This window comes from Aspergillus uvarum (genome assembly GCF_003184745.1).
Source record: "Aspergillus uvarum CBS 121591 unplaced genomic scaffold BO82scaffold_78, whole genome shotgun sequence".
Lineage (NCBI taxonomy): Eukaryota > Fungi > Ascomycota > Eurotiomycetes > Eurotiales > Aspergillaceae > Aspergillus > Aspergillus uvarum.
The window spans coordinates 67,279-85,559 of record NW_020291375.1 but is presented as its reverse complement, the minus strand read 5'-3'; the positions used below and the strand labels follow the sequence as shown (position 1 = coordinate 85,559).

The 18,281-nt window shown below is 59.5% G+C and overlaps 6 protein-coding genes across 6 annotated transcripts; 5 read left to right on the top strand and 1 right to left on the bottom strand.

Moving 5' to 3' along the window:
* Positions 1-201: 201 nt before the first annotated feature.
* BO82DRAFT_295395 (MFS transporter) lies at positions 202-1,695 on the top strand (the record flags this gene model as incomplete). The annotated part of the gene is made up of 1 exon (XM_025631862.1): positions 202-1,695. The coding sequence occupies one exon, from the start codon at positions 202-204 to the stop codon at positions 1,693-1,695; it is 1,494 nt and encodes a 497-aa protein (XP_025486970.1).
* A 321-nt stretch (positions 1,696-2,016) lies between these two features.
* On the top strand, positions 2,017-3,164 carry BO82DRAFT_406822 (NAD(P)-binding protein; the record flags this gene model as incomplete). The annotated part of the gene is made up of 2 exons (XM_025639597.1): positions 2,017-2,969; positions 3,029-3,164. The coding sequence occupies 2 exons, from the start codon at positions 2,017-2,019 to the stop codon at positions 3,162-3,164; spliced, it is 1,089 nt and encodes a 362-aa protein (XP_025486969.1).
* A 187-nt stretch (positions 3,165-3,351) lies between these two features.
* Positions 3,352-10,644, top strand: BO82DRAFT_194862 (putative polyketide synthase). The gene is made up of 6 exons (XM_025630550.1): positions 3,352-3,831; positions 3,943-4,222; positions 4,281-4,925; positions 4,989-5,342; positions 5,435-10,303; positions 10,375-10,644. The coding sequence occupies exons 1-6, from the start codon at positions 3,539-3,541 to the stop codon at positions 10,417-10,419; spliced, it is 6,486 nt and encodes a 2,161-aa protein (XP_025486968.1). The 5' UTR covers positions 3,352-3,538; the 3' UTR covers positions 10,420-10,644.
* A 786-nt stretch (positions 10,645-11,430) lies between these two features.
* On the top strand, positions 11,431-13,125 carry BO82DRAFT_406820 (uncharacterized protein; the record flags this gene model as incomplete). The annotated part of the gene is made up of 1 exon (XM_025639596.1): positions 11,431-13,125. The coding sequence occupies one exon, from the start codon at positions 11,431-11,433 to the stop codon at positions 13,123-13,125; it is 1,695 nt and encodes a 564-aa protein (XP_025486967.1).
* Positions 13,126-14,666: 1,541 nt separating this feature from the next.
* Positions 14,667-15,808, bottom strand: BO82DRAFT_194854 (uncharacterized protein). Its single transcript, XM_025630549.1, has one exon. It carries the CDS (start codon positions 15,488-15,490, stop codon positions 14,900-14,902), a length of 591 nt encoding a protein of 196 aa, XP_025486966.1. The 5' UTR covers positions 15,491-15,808; the 3' UTR covers positions 14,667-14,899.
* On the top strand, positions 15,780-17,869 carry BO82DRAFT_358815 (uncharacterized protein). Its single transcript, XM_025636400.1, has one exon. The coding sequence runs from the start codon at positions 16,127-16,129 to the stop codon at positions 17,738-17,740; it is 1,614 nt and encodes a 537-aa protein (XP_025486965.1). The 5' UTR covers positions 15,780-16,126; the 3' UTR covers positions 17,741-17,869.
* Positions 17,870-18,281: the final 412 nt, after the last annotated feature.

Genomic DNA, 18,281 nt, shown 5'->3' with positions numbered 1-18,281 from the left:
ATTCCGTGCCCGTATACCGGTCCCGAACGCCGGTCCCGCATTCTTGCCCTTTTCCCGCCGCCCCCCCCGTTGCTCGTAAACAATATTATTTCTATTCTATACTCTATTCTCTTGATTGTGGCCAACCTAGATTAATCTACTTCCTGATCTTCATTCTACCAGTCTGGATGCCTCCCCATGACATCGTTAGACCACAACTCCATGGCCGAAAAACCTCTCCCCAGCGAGGTTTCCTCTGACGCCGAAACCCTGCCACTGCCTCCTTCTCCCCCCAAAGATGGACGCCCTCCCTTTTCGCTGGGGCGAGAGGTCCTCTTCACCAGCACTCTGCTCACCTGCCAGATCCTCGCGCAAGCAGGCATGGGCCAGGGACTTGCCGTACTGCACATGATCGGCGATCACTTCCATGTCACCGACAACGGCGAACTCAGCTGGTACCTGGCCGCGTTCAGTCTCACGACGGGCACGTTCATCCTGGTGGCCGGGCGGCTGGGCGACATGTACGGCTCCAAGCCCATCTTGATCGGGGGTCTTGCCATCTACGCGCTCTGGTCGTTTGTCGCCGGCGCCAGCTACTTCCTGCGCAGCTCCGACAAGCTGTTTGTCATTGCGCGGGCGTTGCAGGGCCTGGGGGCCTCGCTGATGCTGCCCAACGCGGTGGCCATCCTCGGCCGCACGTACCCCCTGGGTAAGCGCAAGAGCATGGTCTTCAGCCTGTTCGGGGCCTTTGCCCCCGGGGGCTACATGCTGGGCGCCCTGTTTACCGCCATCCCCGCCCAGTTCGGCATCTGGGCCTGGGCCTACTTCGCCATGGGGTTCGCATGTCTGCTGCTTGCTGCTGCTGCAGTCTTCACGCTCCCTCCAACGCCCTCTAAAGCTAATCCCGACATGGGCGGGCTGGACTGGCCTGGTTTCCTGTTGGGGGTCTCCGGACTGATTCTGGTGAACGTGGCCTGGAACCAGGGCCCCACGGTGGGCTGGGCGACCCCCTACGTCTACGTGCTGTTGATTCTGGGCGGCCTCGCTCTCGGCGCCTTTGTGGTCGTGGAGAAGCGAGCGACGCGGCCGCTGGTCCCAATCCGCGCCCTGAATTGGCACATCGTCTTCGTGCTCGGAGCTATCTTCCTGGGCTGGTCCTCCTTCAGCATCTGGCTGTACTACCTGTGGCAGTTCCTTGAGAAGCTGCGCGACGTCTCGCCCCTGCTGGCCACCGCGCAGAATAGCCCCTCCGCTGTGTCCGGGTTCGTGGCCTCTGTCGCAACAGGCCTGATGATTCACAAGGTCGGCGTGCCGGTGATCATGGTCCTGGCCATGGTGGCGTTCTTGGTCGCGAACGTGCTGGTGGCCACCATGCCCGTCCACCAGACCTACTGGACGCAGACCTTTTTCTCGGCCATCATCGTCCCCTGGGGCATGGACATGTCCTTTCCAGCGGCCATGATGATGCTCTCCGCCGCCGTGCCGCGCGAGCACCAGGGCATTGCCGCCAGTCTCCTGCTCACTACCAATAACTACGCGATGAGCATCGGGCTGGGGATTGCGGGCACTGTGCTGCGCTACACGACCGATGAGACGGATCTGTTTGCCATGTGTCGCCATGCGTGGTATGTGGGGGTGGGGCTGAGTGCGTTGGGCGTGGTGGTTTCTGTAGGCTCGCTGTTCTACGAGCGGCGGCATCCGACACTGAAGCATTGAGGGAGAGAATACCTGTAACTGATGAGGTTGATAGACAGTGGAGGCATAGATTGATCTTCCGCCACAGCGCGTACTAGACGCAGCTGCTGTATTGCCGAATAGAAACCCCTTAAGAATCCTACGTGGATCGGCTGCTGACCGGACTCCTGCTCTCCGCTAAGCATGTAGGCATCGGACATCGGACCCTATCGCAGTCGTGGGAATGGGCCATTTGTCCATCCGGGTATATGTCATCGCCTTCTCTTATCCTCCTCTCCCGATGACTCCTCCTTCTTCCTCATCCTTCCCCCTATCCCTAGCCCATCCCACCATTCACCCGCCATGTCAGCCAAGCTACAAGCCCAGGCATCCAAGGAAGCCGCCTTCAGCGCCTTCTTCAAGCGCCAGCTCTTCCACAGCATCCCCACCGTGTCGACCGACCTGCGCGGACAAGTCGCCATCGTCACCGGCGCCAATGTGGGCCTGGGGCTAGCCTGTGCGCGCCAGCTGCTGGCCCTGCAGCTGTCGCGGCTGATCCTGGCCGTGCGGTCGCCGCCCAAAGGCGAGGTCGCGGCGCGCGAGCTCCGCGCTGCTTTCCCGGCTGCGCACGTTGAGGTCTGGCCGCTGGACATGGCGTCCTACGCCTCGATCCAGGCGTTCGTCTCCCGCTGCCGGATCGAGCTCGGCCGGGTGGACATCGCCATCCTCAACGCCGGCCTGGCGCTCAAACGCTACCAACCCACCACGAACAATCCCGGTCTCGCCCGCGAGATCACCCTCCAGGTGAACTTTCTGTCTACGGCCTTGCTGGCCCTCCTGCTGCTGCCCAGTCTCCGTCGTTCCCAGGCTGATCAATCGGGCGCGGGCACGGCGTTGGCCTCCTCCCCCGGCCGTCTGACGCTCGTCGGATCGGACACGGCCTACTGGCTCGATGCCGCCGGACTGCTGTGCGGGCAGCCATCGCTCCTGGCCGTGGCCAACTCGCCCAAGGCGTTCGACGGCCTCGAACGCTACAAGCTGACCAAGCTGTTCGTGCTGATGTTTGTGGCCAAGCTGGCCCGCGACGTCGTCGCGGCGGACGAGGTCCTCGTCAACGTCGCGTGTCCGGGCCTGTGCAAGGGTACGGCCTTCGCCAGGGAGCCCGACGACAACCGCGCCAAGCAGGCGGTCGTCTCCGGACTCATCCGGCTCATGGGCCGGACTCCCGAGCTGGGGGCCAGGGTCTATCTCGATGCGGCGCTGGCGCAGGGCCCCCAGAGTCACGGGAGTATGCTCAGTGAAGGGCGGATTCTGCCGTACGTTGTGCCACAATCGTTCGCCTATCTGTGTGATGCTAACAAACTGCCTAACTTAGATTTCCGCCCATCATGTACAAGGAACCGGACTTGATCGATCGGCTGTGGAATGAGATCATGGAGGAGTTTGAGACCGCGGGAATGGGGAGGGAGCTGGCGGAGGTGGTGGGCCTTGGCCGTGTTTCGAAAGCATGAACGTTGGGGCAACCTCCGCTGATGACGCTTGGATCGGTTCCATGTGCTGTAAGCAGATCCTGCAGGATCTTAGATAATCGGAGGTCGAATCCTGTCCGGAATGATTATGGTTTGCATTCTCCTATCAGCCACTGGAGCTCGAGGGGGGCGATTGTGATGTGATCGCGGACTCGAGGCTGGACAGCCTTACTGTATGCTGTCCGGTCGAAGGCGTGCCCTAAGTAGACAAAAGGGAGAAGTGAGCCCAGTACTTAGAGAGAGCTGCATTGTGTGAAGTTGCTTCTTGCCGATGCCATTCTAAGCTTGTGTATTTGTGTGAATCTCTAGTCTTTCTTTTTTGATACCTGTGTACTCGTGTGTGTGTGTGTGCAGCCATGGAACCACGCAGCAGAGACATCCTGGTCGTCGGCGACCAGAGTGTAGATCCCACCCCCTTTGTCGTGCATGTATTAGTCAAGAAGCCCACGCCGCTGCTGCAGACCTTCCTGCGCGATGTCCAGCCCGTCCTGCGCCGGGAGATCGAGGGTCTGCCACATGCCACGCGCAGCCTGATCCCTGCCTTTGCCTCGCTGCATGAACTCGTGGAACAATATCAGCGCCAGGGGGTACATCTTGCCTCGTTGGATAGTGCTTTGACTTGTTTGGCTCAGTTTACTCATTTTATCGGGTGAGTCTTTGCTGTCCATTTTCTATAAAATCTCCTTTGTTGTCTTGTCATTTGTGTCTTGTTTCTTGCGGCCTGTCTCTGTCTAGAGAGCATATGGCTGACTCACAGCAGGTTCTGCGAAGAGAACCCCCGTGCATATCTCCAGCCCGGGACCCTGGTCATTGGCACCTGCACTGGTCTGCTGGCTGCGTCGGCCATTGCCTCGGCGGACTCGCTGGTTGCATTGGTTCCGCTGGCCGTCGAGACGGTGCGAGTAGCATTCCGGGTGGGGGCAACAGCAGCGAGAAAGGCAGAGTCCCTGGAAGCGAGTCAGGCGCCGTGGACCAGTCTAGTGACGGGGATTGACTCGACGACGGTGTCAGCAGCAGTAGAGGAGTTCAACCAGACACAGGTGAGTGCATTTCCCTTTCTCCCCAAGAGTCGGGCAACGAAGCCTTAACCGAAATCAGGGACTTCGATCGTCGCATCGTGTCTACGTGAGCAGCGTAGCCACCAACAGCGTCGCAGTCAGCGGCCCTCCATCCCTCCGCACTCGCTTATTCGAGGTCTCTTCTGCCCTCCGTGGGACATATCACCGCACGCTTCCCATTCATGCCCCCTATCATGCTCCCCATCTCTTCACAGATGAGTCCGACATCCTCGATACAGCCTCCTTGAACATTCTCAATTGTTACCACCAGATTCACACCGTCTGCGGCTTCGACGCCTCCAGCACGCGCTCAACTTCAGCCCTGTTCATCGAGTGCATCCATCGCATCCTACAAGAATGCATGGACTGGAACAAGCTGGTGGCCACCAGTCTGAACTTCCTGGCCCCGCTGAATGCTCCCTCCTATCGCATTCTCTCACTGGGACCCACACCACTGGGCAATGCGCTGGCCTCGGCGCTGAAGCACGAGCAGCCCGCCGGTCTCAAACTGACATTAGAAGATCACGCCTCATGGCTGGCAGCTAACTCGGTACCGGCATATCTCAGCAGCAGCCCAGCCGGATGCAACATCGCCATCATCGGGATGGCGGGGCGGTTCCCCGATGCTGCGGATCATGAAGCCTTCTGGGAGCTATTGGCGCAGGGGCTAGATGTGCATCGCAAGGTGAGTTGCACCACACCACTGCGCTACATCCCTTCCCTTGTGCACGTCTGCTAACAAACCAAGGTACCCCCGGACCGGTTCGACGTCGAAGCGCACACCGATCCCAGTGGCAACGGCAAAAACAAATCCCACACTCCGTACGGCTGCTTCATCGAGGAGCCGGGCAAGTTCGACCCGCGCTTCTTCAACATGTCACCGCGTGAGGCCAAACAGACCGACCCGATGCAGCGACTGGCCATCACCACCGCCTACGAAGCCATGGAGTCCGCGGGGTTCGTGCTCAACCGCACCCCGACCACCCACGCCCACCGTGTGGGCACTTTCTACGGCCAGACCAGCGACGACTGGCGCGAGATCAACGCCGCCGAGAACATCGACACCTACTTCATCACCGGTGGTGTGCGCGCGTTCGGCCCGGTAAGTGCTTGCCCTGCACAGCCTACCTAACCTCCCCCCTCCCCTTGCTCAACAACTTATAGAAAGACACGGCTGACTTGCTGTTTGCGTAGGGCCGCATGAACTACCACTTCGGCTTCAGCGGCCCCAGTTTCAGTCTCGACACGGCCTGCTCGAGCAGTTTCGCCGCTATCCAGCTGGCGTGCACCTCGCTGCGGGCCGGGGACTGCGATACGGTGTTTGCCGGTGGCATGAACGTGCTGACGAACCCGGACATCTTCGCGGGGCTGTCGAAGGGCCAGTTCCTGTCGAAGACAGGGTCGTGCAAGACGTACGACAACGATGCGGACGGCTACTGCCGCGGCGATGGGGTGGTGACTGTGATCCTGAAGCGGGTCGAGGACGCACTGCGCGAGAACGACCCCATCTTGGGGATCATTCGGGGCACGGCGACAAACCATAGCGCCGAGGCCGTCTCGATCACGCACCCGCACGCGGGCGCCCAGACATACCTGTTTCAGAAGATCATGAGCGACGTCGGTGTCGACCCGCGCGAGGTCGACTACGTCGAGATGCACGGCACCGGCACCCAGGCCGGCGACGGCAGCGAGATCCAGTCCGTCACCAACGTGTTCGCGCCCCCGGGACCCCAGCAGCGCGGCCCCCGCCACCAGCCCTTGTATATCGGCTCCGCCAAGGCCAACATTGGCCACGGCGAGGCCGTGTCGGGGGTCTCGGCTCTCGTCAAGGTCCTGCTTATGTTCCAGAAGAACCTCATCCCGCCCCACTGCGGCATCAAGGGCGTCATCAACCAGGGCTTCCCGGCGGATCTGCAGGCCCGCGGGGTCCAGATCGCGTCGCGGCTCACCCCCTTCCCCAGACCGACCAACGGAGGTAGACGGCGCTTGGTCTTTGTGAACAACTTCAGCGCCGCTGGCGGCAACTCAGCCATGCTGGTCGAAGACGCCCCGGAGCGGCCGCGGGTCGCGGTGAACACGAGCGCGGCAGTTTCAACCGCAGTAGTCGCCGTGTCTGCGAAGTCGCTGGCCTCGTTCGGTAATAACGCTCGCAGCCTACTCGCGTGGATTGAGCAGAACCCGGACGTGCAGCTGGCCGACCTGGCGTACACGACTACCGCGCGACGTAATCATTACACCTACCGCGTAGCCTTTGCCGTCGACAGCGTGGCCCAGCTACGGCAGAAGCTGCAGACGTACGTGGACAAGAACCCTGCTCCGCGCGCCCTTTCGCTCAGTCGCCCCCCGGCGGTAGCGTTCGTGTTCACCGGCCAAGGGGCGCAATACGCTGGCATGGGCCAAGCCCTGTTTGCGGGATGCATCCCGTTCCGGAGGCAGCTGCAGCAGCTAGACGAGCTAGCCACGGCGCAGGGCTTTCCCTCGTTTGTGGGTGTTATCGACGGGAGCTTCGTGGATCTCGCCGCGCAATCGCCGGTGGTCACGCAGCTGGCGTCGACGGCGCTGCAGATGGCGCTGGCGGATCTCTGGAAGTCGTGGGGGGTCGTCCCCTCGGCGGTGCTTGGCCACTCGCTCGGCGAGTATGCCGCCCTGTACGTGGCAGGCGTGCTGTCGGCGATGGACGCGCTGTTTCTGGTGGGCCGGCGCGCGCATCTGCTCGAGTCGGCGTGTGAGGCGCACAGCCACGGCATGCTCGCGGTGCAGGGCGCCCTGCGGGCCGCGGAGCTGCTGCGTCTCGTCGACGATGCCGCCATCGGCGTGGCGTGCCTCAACTCCAAGACGGAGACGGTCCTCGCTGGCCCCGTCGAGGCGATCGCCCGCGCGAAGGAGACGTTGGCCGCCGCTCGTCCCGACCTGCGCTGCATCTTACTCAAGGTTCCCTTCGCCTTCCACTCGGCACAGGTCAATGCCATCCTCGACTCACTCGCCCAAGCGGCCGAGTCGATCGTCTTCCATCCGCCCCGCATCCCCATCCTATCCCCCGTGTCCGCGAGTGTGATCGACCACGCGGGCATTGTGAGCCCGACATATCTCACCCGTCACGCGCGCGAGCCCGTCAACTTCGTCGGCGTGCTGGACGCCGCCGTGACGCAGGGGGTGATCTCGCCGCAGACGGTGTGGTTGGAACTGGGCCCGCACCCCATCTGCTCGAGGATGGTGCAAAGCGCGCTGGGCTCAGAGAGCGTGGTGTGCGCGGCGCTGCAGCGCAAGGAGAGCGGATGGAAGCCGACGGCGACGGCGCTGTTGACGCTCTACCAATCCGGAGTGCCGTTGGACTGGAACGAGGTGCACGCCGGGCTGGAGCAGACCAAGGGCGTGCAGGTGCTGCGCTTGCCCACGTACAGCTTCGACGAGAAGACGTACTGGTTGGACTACACCAACAACTGGACCCTGACCAAGGGCGAACGCTTGCCTGCATCGCCCAGCCCGTCCGCGGAACCGGAGCCGCAGAAATTTTCGACCACCTCCATCCAGCGCATCGTCTCGGAGACGGTCCGTCCCGACGGTGGGGTGGAGGTCGTGGCCGAAGCGAACCTCCACGAACCCAAGCTCAAGGCGGTCATCTCCGGCCATCGAGTGGGCGGCGCGCCGCTGTGTCCGTCGTCGTTGAACGCGGATATGGCTTTCACGATTGCCAAGTACGCGTTCGAGCTGGGCCAGGGCAATGACAGCGGGGTGGAGCCGCACATGAACATCTGCAGGATGGAGTCGTCGGCGCCGCTGATCCTGGACCTGCAGCGCAGCTCGCAGACGCTGACGATCCGGGGCGTCTTCGACCCCGTGCACCGCCGATGCGCGGTCTCGTTCCACACAGGCACGCTGCAGCACGCCCAATGTGAGGTGCAGTTCGAGGATGCGGCGCAGTGGGCGGCCGAGTTCCACCGGCACGCGTTCCTCGTGCACTCGCGCATCGACTCGCTGCAGCAGCGCGACCGGCCGGGCGTGCACTCACTCTACCGCGGCATGGCGTACAAGCTGTTCACCGCGCTGGTAGACTACAGCCCCACCTTCCAAGGGATGGAGCAGGTGACGCTAGACAGCGCGAATCTGGAGGCGACGGCGCGCGTGCGGCTGCAGACCACGCCGCAGGACGGGGACTTCCTCGTGAGTCCGTACCACACCGATAGCGTGGCGCATATCTCGGGTTTCGTGATGAACGCCACCGATGCCATTGACTCGGCGGCGCAGATCTACATCTCGCATGGCTGGGAGAGTATGCGTTTCGTGCGGGGTCTCGAGGTCGGTCGTGAGTACCGCTCGTATGTCAAGATGTCGCCTGTCAGCGAGGGCAGTAAGATGGTCTCGGGGGATGTGTATGTCCTGGAGGGACAGGAAATCATCGGGGTGGTTGGCGGGTTAAGATTTCAGTGCGTGCCGCGCAAGTTGATGCTCACGCTGCTGGGCATCAAGGGCAGCCCGTCTGGTGGTGGTGCGCATCAGCTGGGTACTGCGAAGGTGAATGCTGCTGCTCCGGTATCTTCGATTGGAGGCAAAGAATCCAGCGCTCCGATCCAACGCCGCGCCAGCCCGCCCAAGCCAGCACCCCAGCTGCCTACCCTGCCACTCCCGTCTGCATCGATCCTCTCCCGGGCGCTGGATATCATCGCCGCCGAGGTAGGCTGCGCCGTGTCCGAACTGGGCGACAACATCCCCTTCGCCGATCTGGGCGTCGACTCGCTCATGTCGCTGTCCATCACCGCGCGGTTCCGCGAAGAGCTGGAGATCAACCTGGGGAACTCGATCTTCCAGGAGCTCAGCACGGTGGGGGAGCTGAAAGCGCACCTGGCCGACTCCCCCACCGCACCGTTGACCGACCTCTCCTCCGACAAGGAGTCGTCCACGGAAGGGGAGCTGACCAAAGTGCACACGCCGGAGGAATCCGACGACGAAGCGGGGGTGCTCGTGCTGAGCGACATCGAAGACGACGACACCCCCAGTAGAACGGGGATGATCATCCGGGCGACGATCGCCGAGGAGCTCGGGGTCGAGCTCAGCGAGGTCGGGGACACGGTCGATCTATCACAGATGGGGCTGGATTCGCTGATGAGCCTGGCGATCCTGGGGTCGCTGCGCGAGAAGACGGGGCTGACCTTCTCTCCGGACTTTTTGATAGAGAACCCGACGGTCGAGGGGATGCTCAGCGCATTAGGGCTATCCCCATCGTCAGTGCCCAAACCCGCACCAGCACCAGCACCAGCACCAGCACCAACCAGCCTCAATCCAACACCTCCGAAACCTCTTTCTCTCCCCCCAGCCCCAATAATACTGCTCTCTGGCAACCCGAAGACTGCGACGCGCAAGCTCTTCCTCCTCCCCGATGGCTCCGGCGCCGCCTTCTCGTACGCGACTATCCCCCCGCTCGACACCGAAACGGCCGTCTACGCGATGAACAGCCCCTTCATGCGGGACCCGCACAACTTCACCTTCAGCGTCCCTGAAGTGACGAACCAGTACCTCCAGGCCATCAAATCCCGGCAACCCTCGGGTCCCTACCTGCTAGGCGGGTGGTCCGCCGGCGGCGTCATGGCGTACGAGCTGACGCGCCAGCTGGTCGCGCGCGGTGACGTCGTCGAGAAGCTCGTCCTCATCGACAGCCCGTACCCCGTCGGCCTCGAGGCCCTGCCCCCCGTGTTCCACGAGTTCTGCAACCGTATCGGCTTGTTGGGCGATGGGCAGACGAAAACGCCGGAGTGGCTGCTCCCGCATTTCCGCGCGACGGTCACCCAGCTCACGGCTTATTCGGAGGAGTTGGCCGCACAGATGCCGGTGGATGTGAAGGGGATGCCGGCGACGACGGTCATCTGGGCGAGGGATGGGGTGGTTCAGAATCCCGGGGATCCGGAGCCCAAGTGGGACAAGGGGGTGCGGATGCCGAATAGTATGGCGTGGCTGTGTGGGAATCGGCTTGATTTGGGGGAGAATGGGTGGGAGGCGTTGGTGGGGAGGGGGAAGGTACGGTGTGTGAGTATGGACGGAAATCATTTCACGATGATGAGGGAGCCGTTGGTGAGTTTTCCTCTCGTTCTCGTATTTGTTGAATCTGGGAGAGAAGGGATGGCTGACTTTTTTGGGCATAGGCTGCTGAGGTTGGGAAGTTGGTCAAGGAAGCGTTGGATCTTTAGAGGGTATATTTGTGTTGGTTTGTGCGATGGGAGGATTGGTCTGCGTTTGTGTGTTGTTTCCTTGTGGCCCATTGTTTTGTTCCGAATCTAGTGGCTTTGCTACAGTTGTATATGTTAGTTTTGTGCGATAGATTATTTGGCGGCTGCTCTTCAACAGCAGTGACACTTGCCTTGCATCGCTAGCACATCATTTCACACCTATGTAATGATATTGAGTAGTCTGAGGGTCAACAAATACTAGAGTTCCTGTTCCACAAGACCTATCGACCATGTCCCTGGCTCGCTCCTTGTGTGTGTACTGTAAAAAATTGCTCGTCGGCAATGAGGTTGGTGTGCAGGGGCAGCCCCAGAGGTACTATGATCTATGAAAGTAGTAGTAGCTGTTGTGAAATGATAAACTGTAGCATCATAGAGTTTCTTGAGCTCTTTTATGCAAGTGTGTGCAAGTTAGATGAGGAAAGAGTTGTCTTTGATATGCGCCCAGTTCACCTCAGTCGGTCTGGATCACGTGCGTGCAGCAGTGCGCGTCTGTTCATTTTTCGAAGCTTTTAGTCCACTTTTCCAAAGAAAGCTGTACCCATGAGAAACGCAAAGCCAGAGAGTGGTAGAGAGATGTATTATCAGGGTCTCAATATGTATACAAAGGCTAGTTGCTACAGACGTTGCAGGTGATGTTCTATACAGTGTTCATAGTTCCAGTAGAAGCCGCTTGATAACAACACAACTCAACTGTTTCCAAGTGAATGTGACTGAAATTTGCTAGGCGAAGAGAATCACACAGGAGAAATGCCTAATGATATACACTAAAATTATCTCGCATGCATAACACAGTCTGATATCCGCCACCCTGAAGCGTTCTCCTCCTCCCATCTTCCCACAAACAATCACCATCACCACATACACTGTCCATCGCTATCGCATTAACCTGGTTACCTCGGTAAGCTATCCCTAACACCGCAGACTGTTTTTGTTGATTATCTGACGGTGTCAACCGCTAGCTCAGGCGTCATTATGGGACCCCCAGCTGACACCCAGGCGCCGCACGAGCCGGCGTTGCCTGAAGACGAGGATATCGCCAAGTTCAATCTGACCGAGGTATACGCAGCCCTGTCGAAGATCGAGAACACAGACCAATACATCGTGGCGTGGGAAGCCGCAGCTGGAAAAGGCCCAGCGGCGAATATCCGACACCGCGAGGGCCGCCGATTGCGATACAAGCTGGACGACAAACGCAAGGTGCTGCGCGCGACTGCCAACGAGCTGTCGAGGGACAAGATCCGCCGCCTTACCCTCCTCGAGATGCCCGCTGAGGTCCTCCTCAAAGCCTTCGAGTACTTCCGCCATCCCGGCGTGGAACCAGCCTTGGTCGGGTGGTCTTGGTCGGAGCTCAACGAGAACGAGCACTCGTACCAGCGCGAGCGGCAGAACCTCTTCGACGCGCGGCTGGTCTGCCAGGCGTTTGAAGCGTGCGCCTCGCCCATCCTGTTCTCGTTCGTCGCGGTGAGCCTGTCGCAGGCATCCCTCGACCGGTTCGTCGCCCTCGCCCGCTGTCCCGGCCTGGCGCGCGCGGTCCGTGGCATCTTAATCCGACTGCCCTACCGACCCCCCGAGCTCGCCACGAACTTCATCCGATTCTATGAGCATCGCGCGAGGCTCGAACCGGCGGACTACGCAGGCTTGACGGTGTCCGAGCACCACGCCGCGTTTCACCGGGCCCACGCGGGGTATTGTCGCGCCCATGAGGAGCAACACCAGCTGGTCGCCCGCGGTGACTTTGTGAGAAAGGTGGCCGAATCGGTGGGGAGGATGTCCAACGTCATCACGATGGGAGTGACGGATCACGAGAGCAGCATCATGGACTACGCACGCTATGTAGAGTATGAGAAAGAAGGCCAGCCCGAGCCCGCCCGCCTGCACACACGTCTCCTCGATCCGCTGCCCTGGAGACACACCGAACACCCCCCCGCGAGGCTCCTCTTCGAGCTCCCCGTCGCCCTCAGAGCCACGGGCTGTGCGTTGCGGCACATCTACATTGGCGCCCTGCGGCTCGTGGACGCATTCCCGTCAGCCACGGGCCCCGATCTGGGCACGCTGGGTTCGTTCTCCGCGCCCAGCGCCGCCTGTCAGGATCTCCGCAGCGTCAGCATCGGCGATCCGTTCAAGTGGTGGGCGGGCAGCCGCGGGGAGCATCCGACCTACGACCGGGCCGCAGCGACCGAGTACCTCCACGCGATGCTTTCCAGCCGGCGTCTCGAGCGCGTGCAGCTCGCCCTGCGGCCGATGCTGGGCCCGGATTCCGAGACCTTTGACCACGAGTTCGATCTCGGCCCGCTGGTCCGCCGCGTGCAGTGGCCGTGTCTCCGCGAGCTGTCGCTGATGTGTGTGGCGATGGAGGAGGACGAGTTACGGGGGCTGCTAGAGCATCTGGAGAGCTCCCTGCAACAGATCAGCCTGGCCTACGTGCACCTCCGCACCGGGAGCTGGCCCGATCTCCTTGACACTTGGCGTGAGGCTGTCCGCGACAATCGTTATCGCCACCCCCTCCGCGTGAGTTTCAACAGCCCGTCCGAGCATGGGAGGAATTACGACTACTCGTTGACCTGGAAGCAGGCTGCTAAGTATGTCGTGGGGATGGTTGGCGTGTTTAACCCTTTTCGACCGCGTCATTCTTGGACCAAGATTGTGGATGCAGAGGAGGACGAATAAATCTCGATGGTTTGAGGCGTATCTCTGGGTTGGGCTGGAGGAAAGAGTCTCAGCCAGCACATTTGTCTTCTGTGGTCATGGCCGCTTCATACATGTCGATAACTCCTGGTCCAGGCGGCTGATATGGTCGCTACTTCCGTCTGCAAGGTTTCGAGGATTGTTTCTTGCTTGTGACACCAATCTCCTTTGTATCTAAAGAAGGCGTTCAAATAGTGCAGTCGTCACCCAAGTTCTCTCCAAATACTAGATAGTCTTCTCGTAAGACAGTCTCACGGTAACAGGCCAGCTGATTCCACACCAGTTCTGTGGACTCTACCAAGAAAGCATCAACAAATACTCTCACGGGCATAAACGCCGGGGTGAGAAGCCAGAAGGCTACGTACTACGTATTGGCTACGAACTCGCACATGTCTACCAGTGTCAGACAAAGCATTTACCTCCATTGGATTGCACCCAGGATAGAACAGTTCCAGACACGGAACAAAGCCTCCAGCTGTGCGTAGTAAACCTAGTGAAATCCGACCAACTGAGTTTTGTCAAGGAAAGAAGAAGGAAGAACCCAGATCTCGATTTTGTTCAATGTAGCCATCGCAATTAGATATGAATTCAGCCAGGAAGGAAGGTCAAAACAGGACTAGCATATCGCCCCGCCACCATAAACTCTAGCCCTGCAACACCTACACCCCCTTCCCCAACTCCTAGTCTTTCCCATCTCTGATCCATGTCAGCTCCGAACTGCCTGCTCCAACACAAACCCACCGACTCACCCGGTAAACTCACTTAGAAACACTGCAATACCAGTAACTAGCACCGGCATGGACGACGCGGGACTCGCACTTGGACTTGTGGGGACAGTCGCAGATCCAGATGGGCTTGGGGGTCTTGACCTGACACAACGCCCCCAGCCCGCCGCAGTAATGCTTCTCGTCGGCTGGGAAAGAGGTCTGCTCGTCGTCGAGGATCTGGATCTGCAGAGGGTTGGCGAGGATGCAGGTGAGGAAGGTTGGGAGGAGGAGGGCGGAAAGTCTCATCTTGTTTGGTATAGATGAAATGCCAGTGCAATACAGTGGGCTTGGGGAAGGGATAAGCTAAAGGACAGAGGGGGATAGTTGGGCAATGTCTGGAATTTATGTTCAAAGCTCATGGTTTATAGCTCAAGGTTGAGCATGCACGCCAGAATACAAGATCAAGGTTACGTCCATGATGCCTCTCTGTCAGATTCGTCCAACCGTGAGGGTTGCTTATTTTGTCATACATGGGTTATCCCAGATCATACCCGTTCAGAGCGGAGGTTAAAGACCAACTAAAAAGCCGCTGAGGATAGACAAGCATCTCACCCCCACTGCCGATTGCCATCTTGTCTGGGCCTAATTAACGTTAGAAAGCACACAGACCTGACGATCGGCACCCCGATCGATCCGGCGATTTGGCCCATGGGAACGAGATGCGAATGCTGACCCTATGCACCCTACAGAGCACTAACTGACGACAATCATGCCGCTGACGACACATGCTGCCATGTATGACATGGCTTGGGATACTCAATCTGCCGCGTCAAAGTTCTAGCGTGCAGATCTCCCCACCCTAAGTGAAAGAGAGAGATACAGAAAAAGCTACTGTCAAGTCCTCTGACATGGCAAGATAACCAGCACAGCTTTTAAAAAAGATCATGATAATCAAGCCTACCCAGGTAGTACCCACCAGAAAATACTTGAAGAGCGGCCATCGAGCAGATTGCTAGTATCATCAACATCCACATCATTTACTCTAAGACTTAGGATTCAAGTATTACTGGGAAGCTGAAAAGAAGGGGGTCCGGGGGTCTCCCCCGGGAAGTCTTACTTAAAGACATTGCGCGGTGGCCAAATGACTGTGAGACAGAGATTGTCATATTGCGGGCGCAGCAACGGGTGGAGCATCGCAATATATGCCTGGGGTCCACTGTTCGTGTCAAAAGGCTCATCCTAACCTTCGTGCCACCTGAACTGAGACAGATTCTGGCTTGGCTGAGAGTGTGTCTGCAGATGAGTGGCAGACTGGACCGAGCGCACTGTAAGGAGAAGTGACAGGCCTCCAGCGTGTGAAACACGGCATATTTCCGAAGTTCCGAGTCACATCTGCGCGATAAGCGATATGATAACCAAAACAGCAAGTGGTCGTATAATTGGCTCGGAAAGATTGGCCCATTTGGATGCTCGCCCCACCGGGACTGTCCGTCCAGTCCTCGCCATTCCGGCCTGCAATGGCAAATCGCGCAGAAATCTGCCGGCCGGTCGAGAATCTCTGTGGTTTGCCAGCACAGCACATTAATTGACAGTGATAATGTTGCTATGCAGGTAGTCGTGGAGGCAATTATGACCATCATTGCTCCAACCAATCGGTAAACTAGTATTCCGACCGACTGAACCTGAATTGAGCGCGGTCATCGGCCAACCAGCTGCGAAAACCCCTGAAAATAGCCCGGAGGCACGCGACTCTAGTCGAGGCTTGGCCTATCCAGAGCTAGAGCTTAGCAGTCTAAGGGGAGTCTGGAGCCCTCCATTTCCCAATTTCAGATGGCGAGTGAGTGGAATACGAGGTATGAGACACTGAAAAACCGCGGTGCACTATCGGGTTCTTAGGGCTGGACCTGGTTTGCTCAGATTTTGCGCGACCCACCGCAAATCGAATCTCCAGCACCGGGAAAAGCCTCAGCGCTCAGCCCTATTTTAGTGCTGATTGCATCCAGAGACCAGCCCTCTGCTGGCGCCCCTATTGGCTTCTGCATGATTGCATTCAAGGAATAAGTAGACCCCAGGCCCGATGGCCCCCCTGTTAAACAGTGCAATGGACCGACACCGGCCCTGAAAGGCTTGAAGGGCAACGTCACCTTCCCTGAGGCCCCCCTCTTTCTCCCAGGCAGAAACAATCCGGTCTCTCTGGAGTCCGGACAGAAGAAGACGCTCCTGCGCACAAGAACACGCTGCCCGCCCATGCAGTTCCGACCTGCACCTTCAACAAGATGCTGGCGTGGTCAGAGCCCAAGCTGCTGCTATCGCAGAGGATGAATCTCCTGACGACGACGCTGCTGAACCCCCGCAACTTCCGACTAGTCATCGCCGCTCTGGCAACGACCTGCATTCTCTCCGTCCTGCTCTTCTTCCCCCCAGGGTCCCAGACCCCCACCACTGCCCTAGACATCGGACAAGCGTCGACAGCGTCAGCAGACCACCAAACCAGCACCGTCAACTTGACCTCGACCTCGACCACGACCACTGTCGACCTCACGCCAGCCGAAGCCGACCTCCTCACCGACCTCACGCAGTACTTCACCGACCACCCGATCCAGAAGCCCTACAAGGAGAAATACGGCGAGCTGGGCCGCCGCCTGCGCGTCGTGCGGGGCTGGTTGACCCTGTCGCAGACGAGCGGCAGCCCGACCACGCGCGCCCTCTACGCCGACGCCGTCGAACAAGTGGCCCGCACGCAGTTCCCCTTCCTCACCCACCCCGACAACCCTCTGATTGAACCGATCGCCCACCTCCGCGCGAGCTTCGAGCCCCAGAGCGCGGGGATCGTCATCCCGACCAGCGACAAGACCGTGCGGTACGCGGCGCACCTGATCGGCGCACTCCGCTCGGTGCTGCACTCGACCCTCCCGATCCAAGTGGTCTACGCGGGCGACAGCGACCTGTCTGCAGCGCACCGGGACCTCCTTGCGACGCTGGCCGGCCCCGCGGGCCCAGCCATCGAATTCCTCGACATTTTGACGGTCTTCGACGACGCGACCCTCCAACTCCGCACAGGCGGATGGGCGATCAAGGCGTTTGCGGCGCTGGCCTCGCGGTTCGAGACGGTGATCCTGGCGGACGCGGACGCGGTGTTCCTGCAGCGGCCGGAGGTGCTGCTGGGGCACGAGGCCGTGCGGCAACGTGGGGCGCTGCTGTTCCACGACCGGCTGCTGTGGCCGCACGCCTTCGAGGGGCGGCATCAGTGGTGGCACGACCAGATCCGGCGGCCGAGCGGCACGTTGAACGCCTCGCGTGTGTGGACGGAGGCGTACGCCGAGGAAGGCGATTCCGGGCTCGTCGTGCTGAACAAGGGGCGCGCGGATGTCTTGGTGGCCTTGCTGCATATCTGCTGGCAGAACTCGTACGAGGTGCGCGAGGAGACCACGTATAAGATTACCTATGGCGATAAGGAGAGTTGGTGGTTTGGCTTGGAGTTGGCGGGCGCGGAGTATGCGTTTTCGCCGCATTATGGGGGTATTGTCGGGTGGGAGAGGGAGGAGGAGGTGGATGAGCTGGGGGTGGTGGTGCAGGGGAGTGGCGGTGGCGGAGTGTGCAGTTTTGTGATCGCCCATGTCGATGCGAAGGATCGCTTGCTGTGGTATAATGGGAGTCTGTTGAAGAACAAGGGCCAGCCGGGCATGGAGAATGAGTACCAGGTGCCAGACAAGTGGATGATCGATGCGGACTGGATCAAGGGGGCGCGAAAGCAGGATCAGAGCTGTATGGTGAATGGGGTCGTCAGGGACTTGACGGATGAGGAGAAGGGGATCTTGGAGAGGTCGATAGAGTTGGCCAAGTCGGTGGATGGGTTGGTGCAGTCGGTGCAGTCGGTGCAGCCGGTATGAGGTATGAGATACCCGGGTTGCTTGCTGGGGAGCCATGCAGTCATCGAGCGTTCTGTCCGAACGGATGGACGATACATACATTATTCGCATTTGCTTGTACATATAGATGATCCAGATGATATCCAATACATTTCTACATTTCTACTTTCTGTGATACGCCGGCATCCAATGCCATCCACACACCGTTTGCAAGATAGCTACTATGGAGAGCGATGCGGAAGATGAGGCAATATGCGAGTGAAGGCGAGCGAGGGACAAAAGTCGGACGAGAATCGGGGATGAGGATGAGGGGGGGGGTTTATACTCCGGGCGGCACTGCGCGACTTCCCGATTCGGCATCGACGGGAATAGACGAGGATACTAGGTATGAGAATGACTGGTACATCAAAGCAATCGTGATCGGTTGCAGACAGAATCCAGTTCATGTCTGCCGGAACGACCCGAATTACGCGGTCAGTGACAGTGACCGAGAAATGGCCGACCGGGTCTAGACTCGTGGAGGAGCAGTCATACTGGCGAATGGTGGCAAAGATATTTGGAG

Bases quoted from the DNA above. Each gene is read 5' to 3' on its own strand.
- BO82DRAFT_194862 (XM_025630550.1), top strand. From the start codon at position 3,539: ATGGAACCACGCAGCAGAGACATCCTGGTCGTCGGCGACCAGAGTGTA. The intron at 3,832-3,942 runs GTGAGTCTTTGC...GACTCACAGCAG, and splicing joins CAGTTTACTCATTTTATCGG to GTTCTGCGAAGAGAACCCCC. The intron at 4,223-4,280 runs GTGAGTGCATTT...AACCGAAATCAG, and splicing joins AGGAGTTCAACCAGACACAG to GGACTTCGATCGTCGCATCG.
- BO82DRAFT_194854 (XM_025630549.1), bottom strand. From the start codon at position 15,490: ATGATGGTCATAATTGCCTCCACGACTACCTGCATAGCAACATTATCA.
- BO82DRAFT_358815 (XM_025636400.1), top strand. From the start codon at position 16,127: ATGCTGGCGTGGTCAGAGCCCAAGCTGCTGCTATCGCAGAGGATGAAT.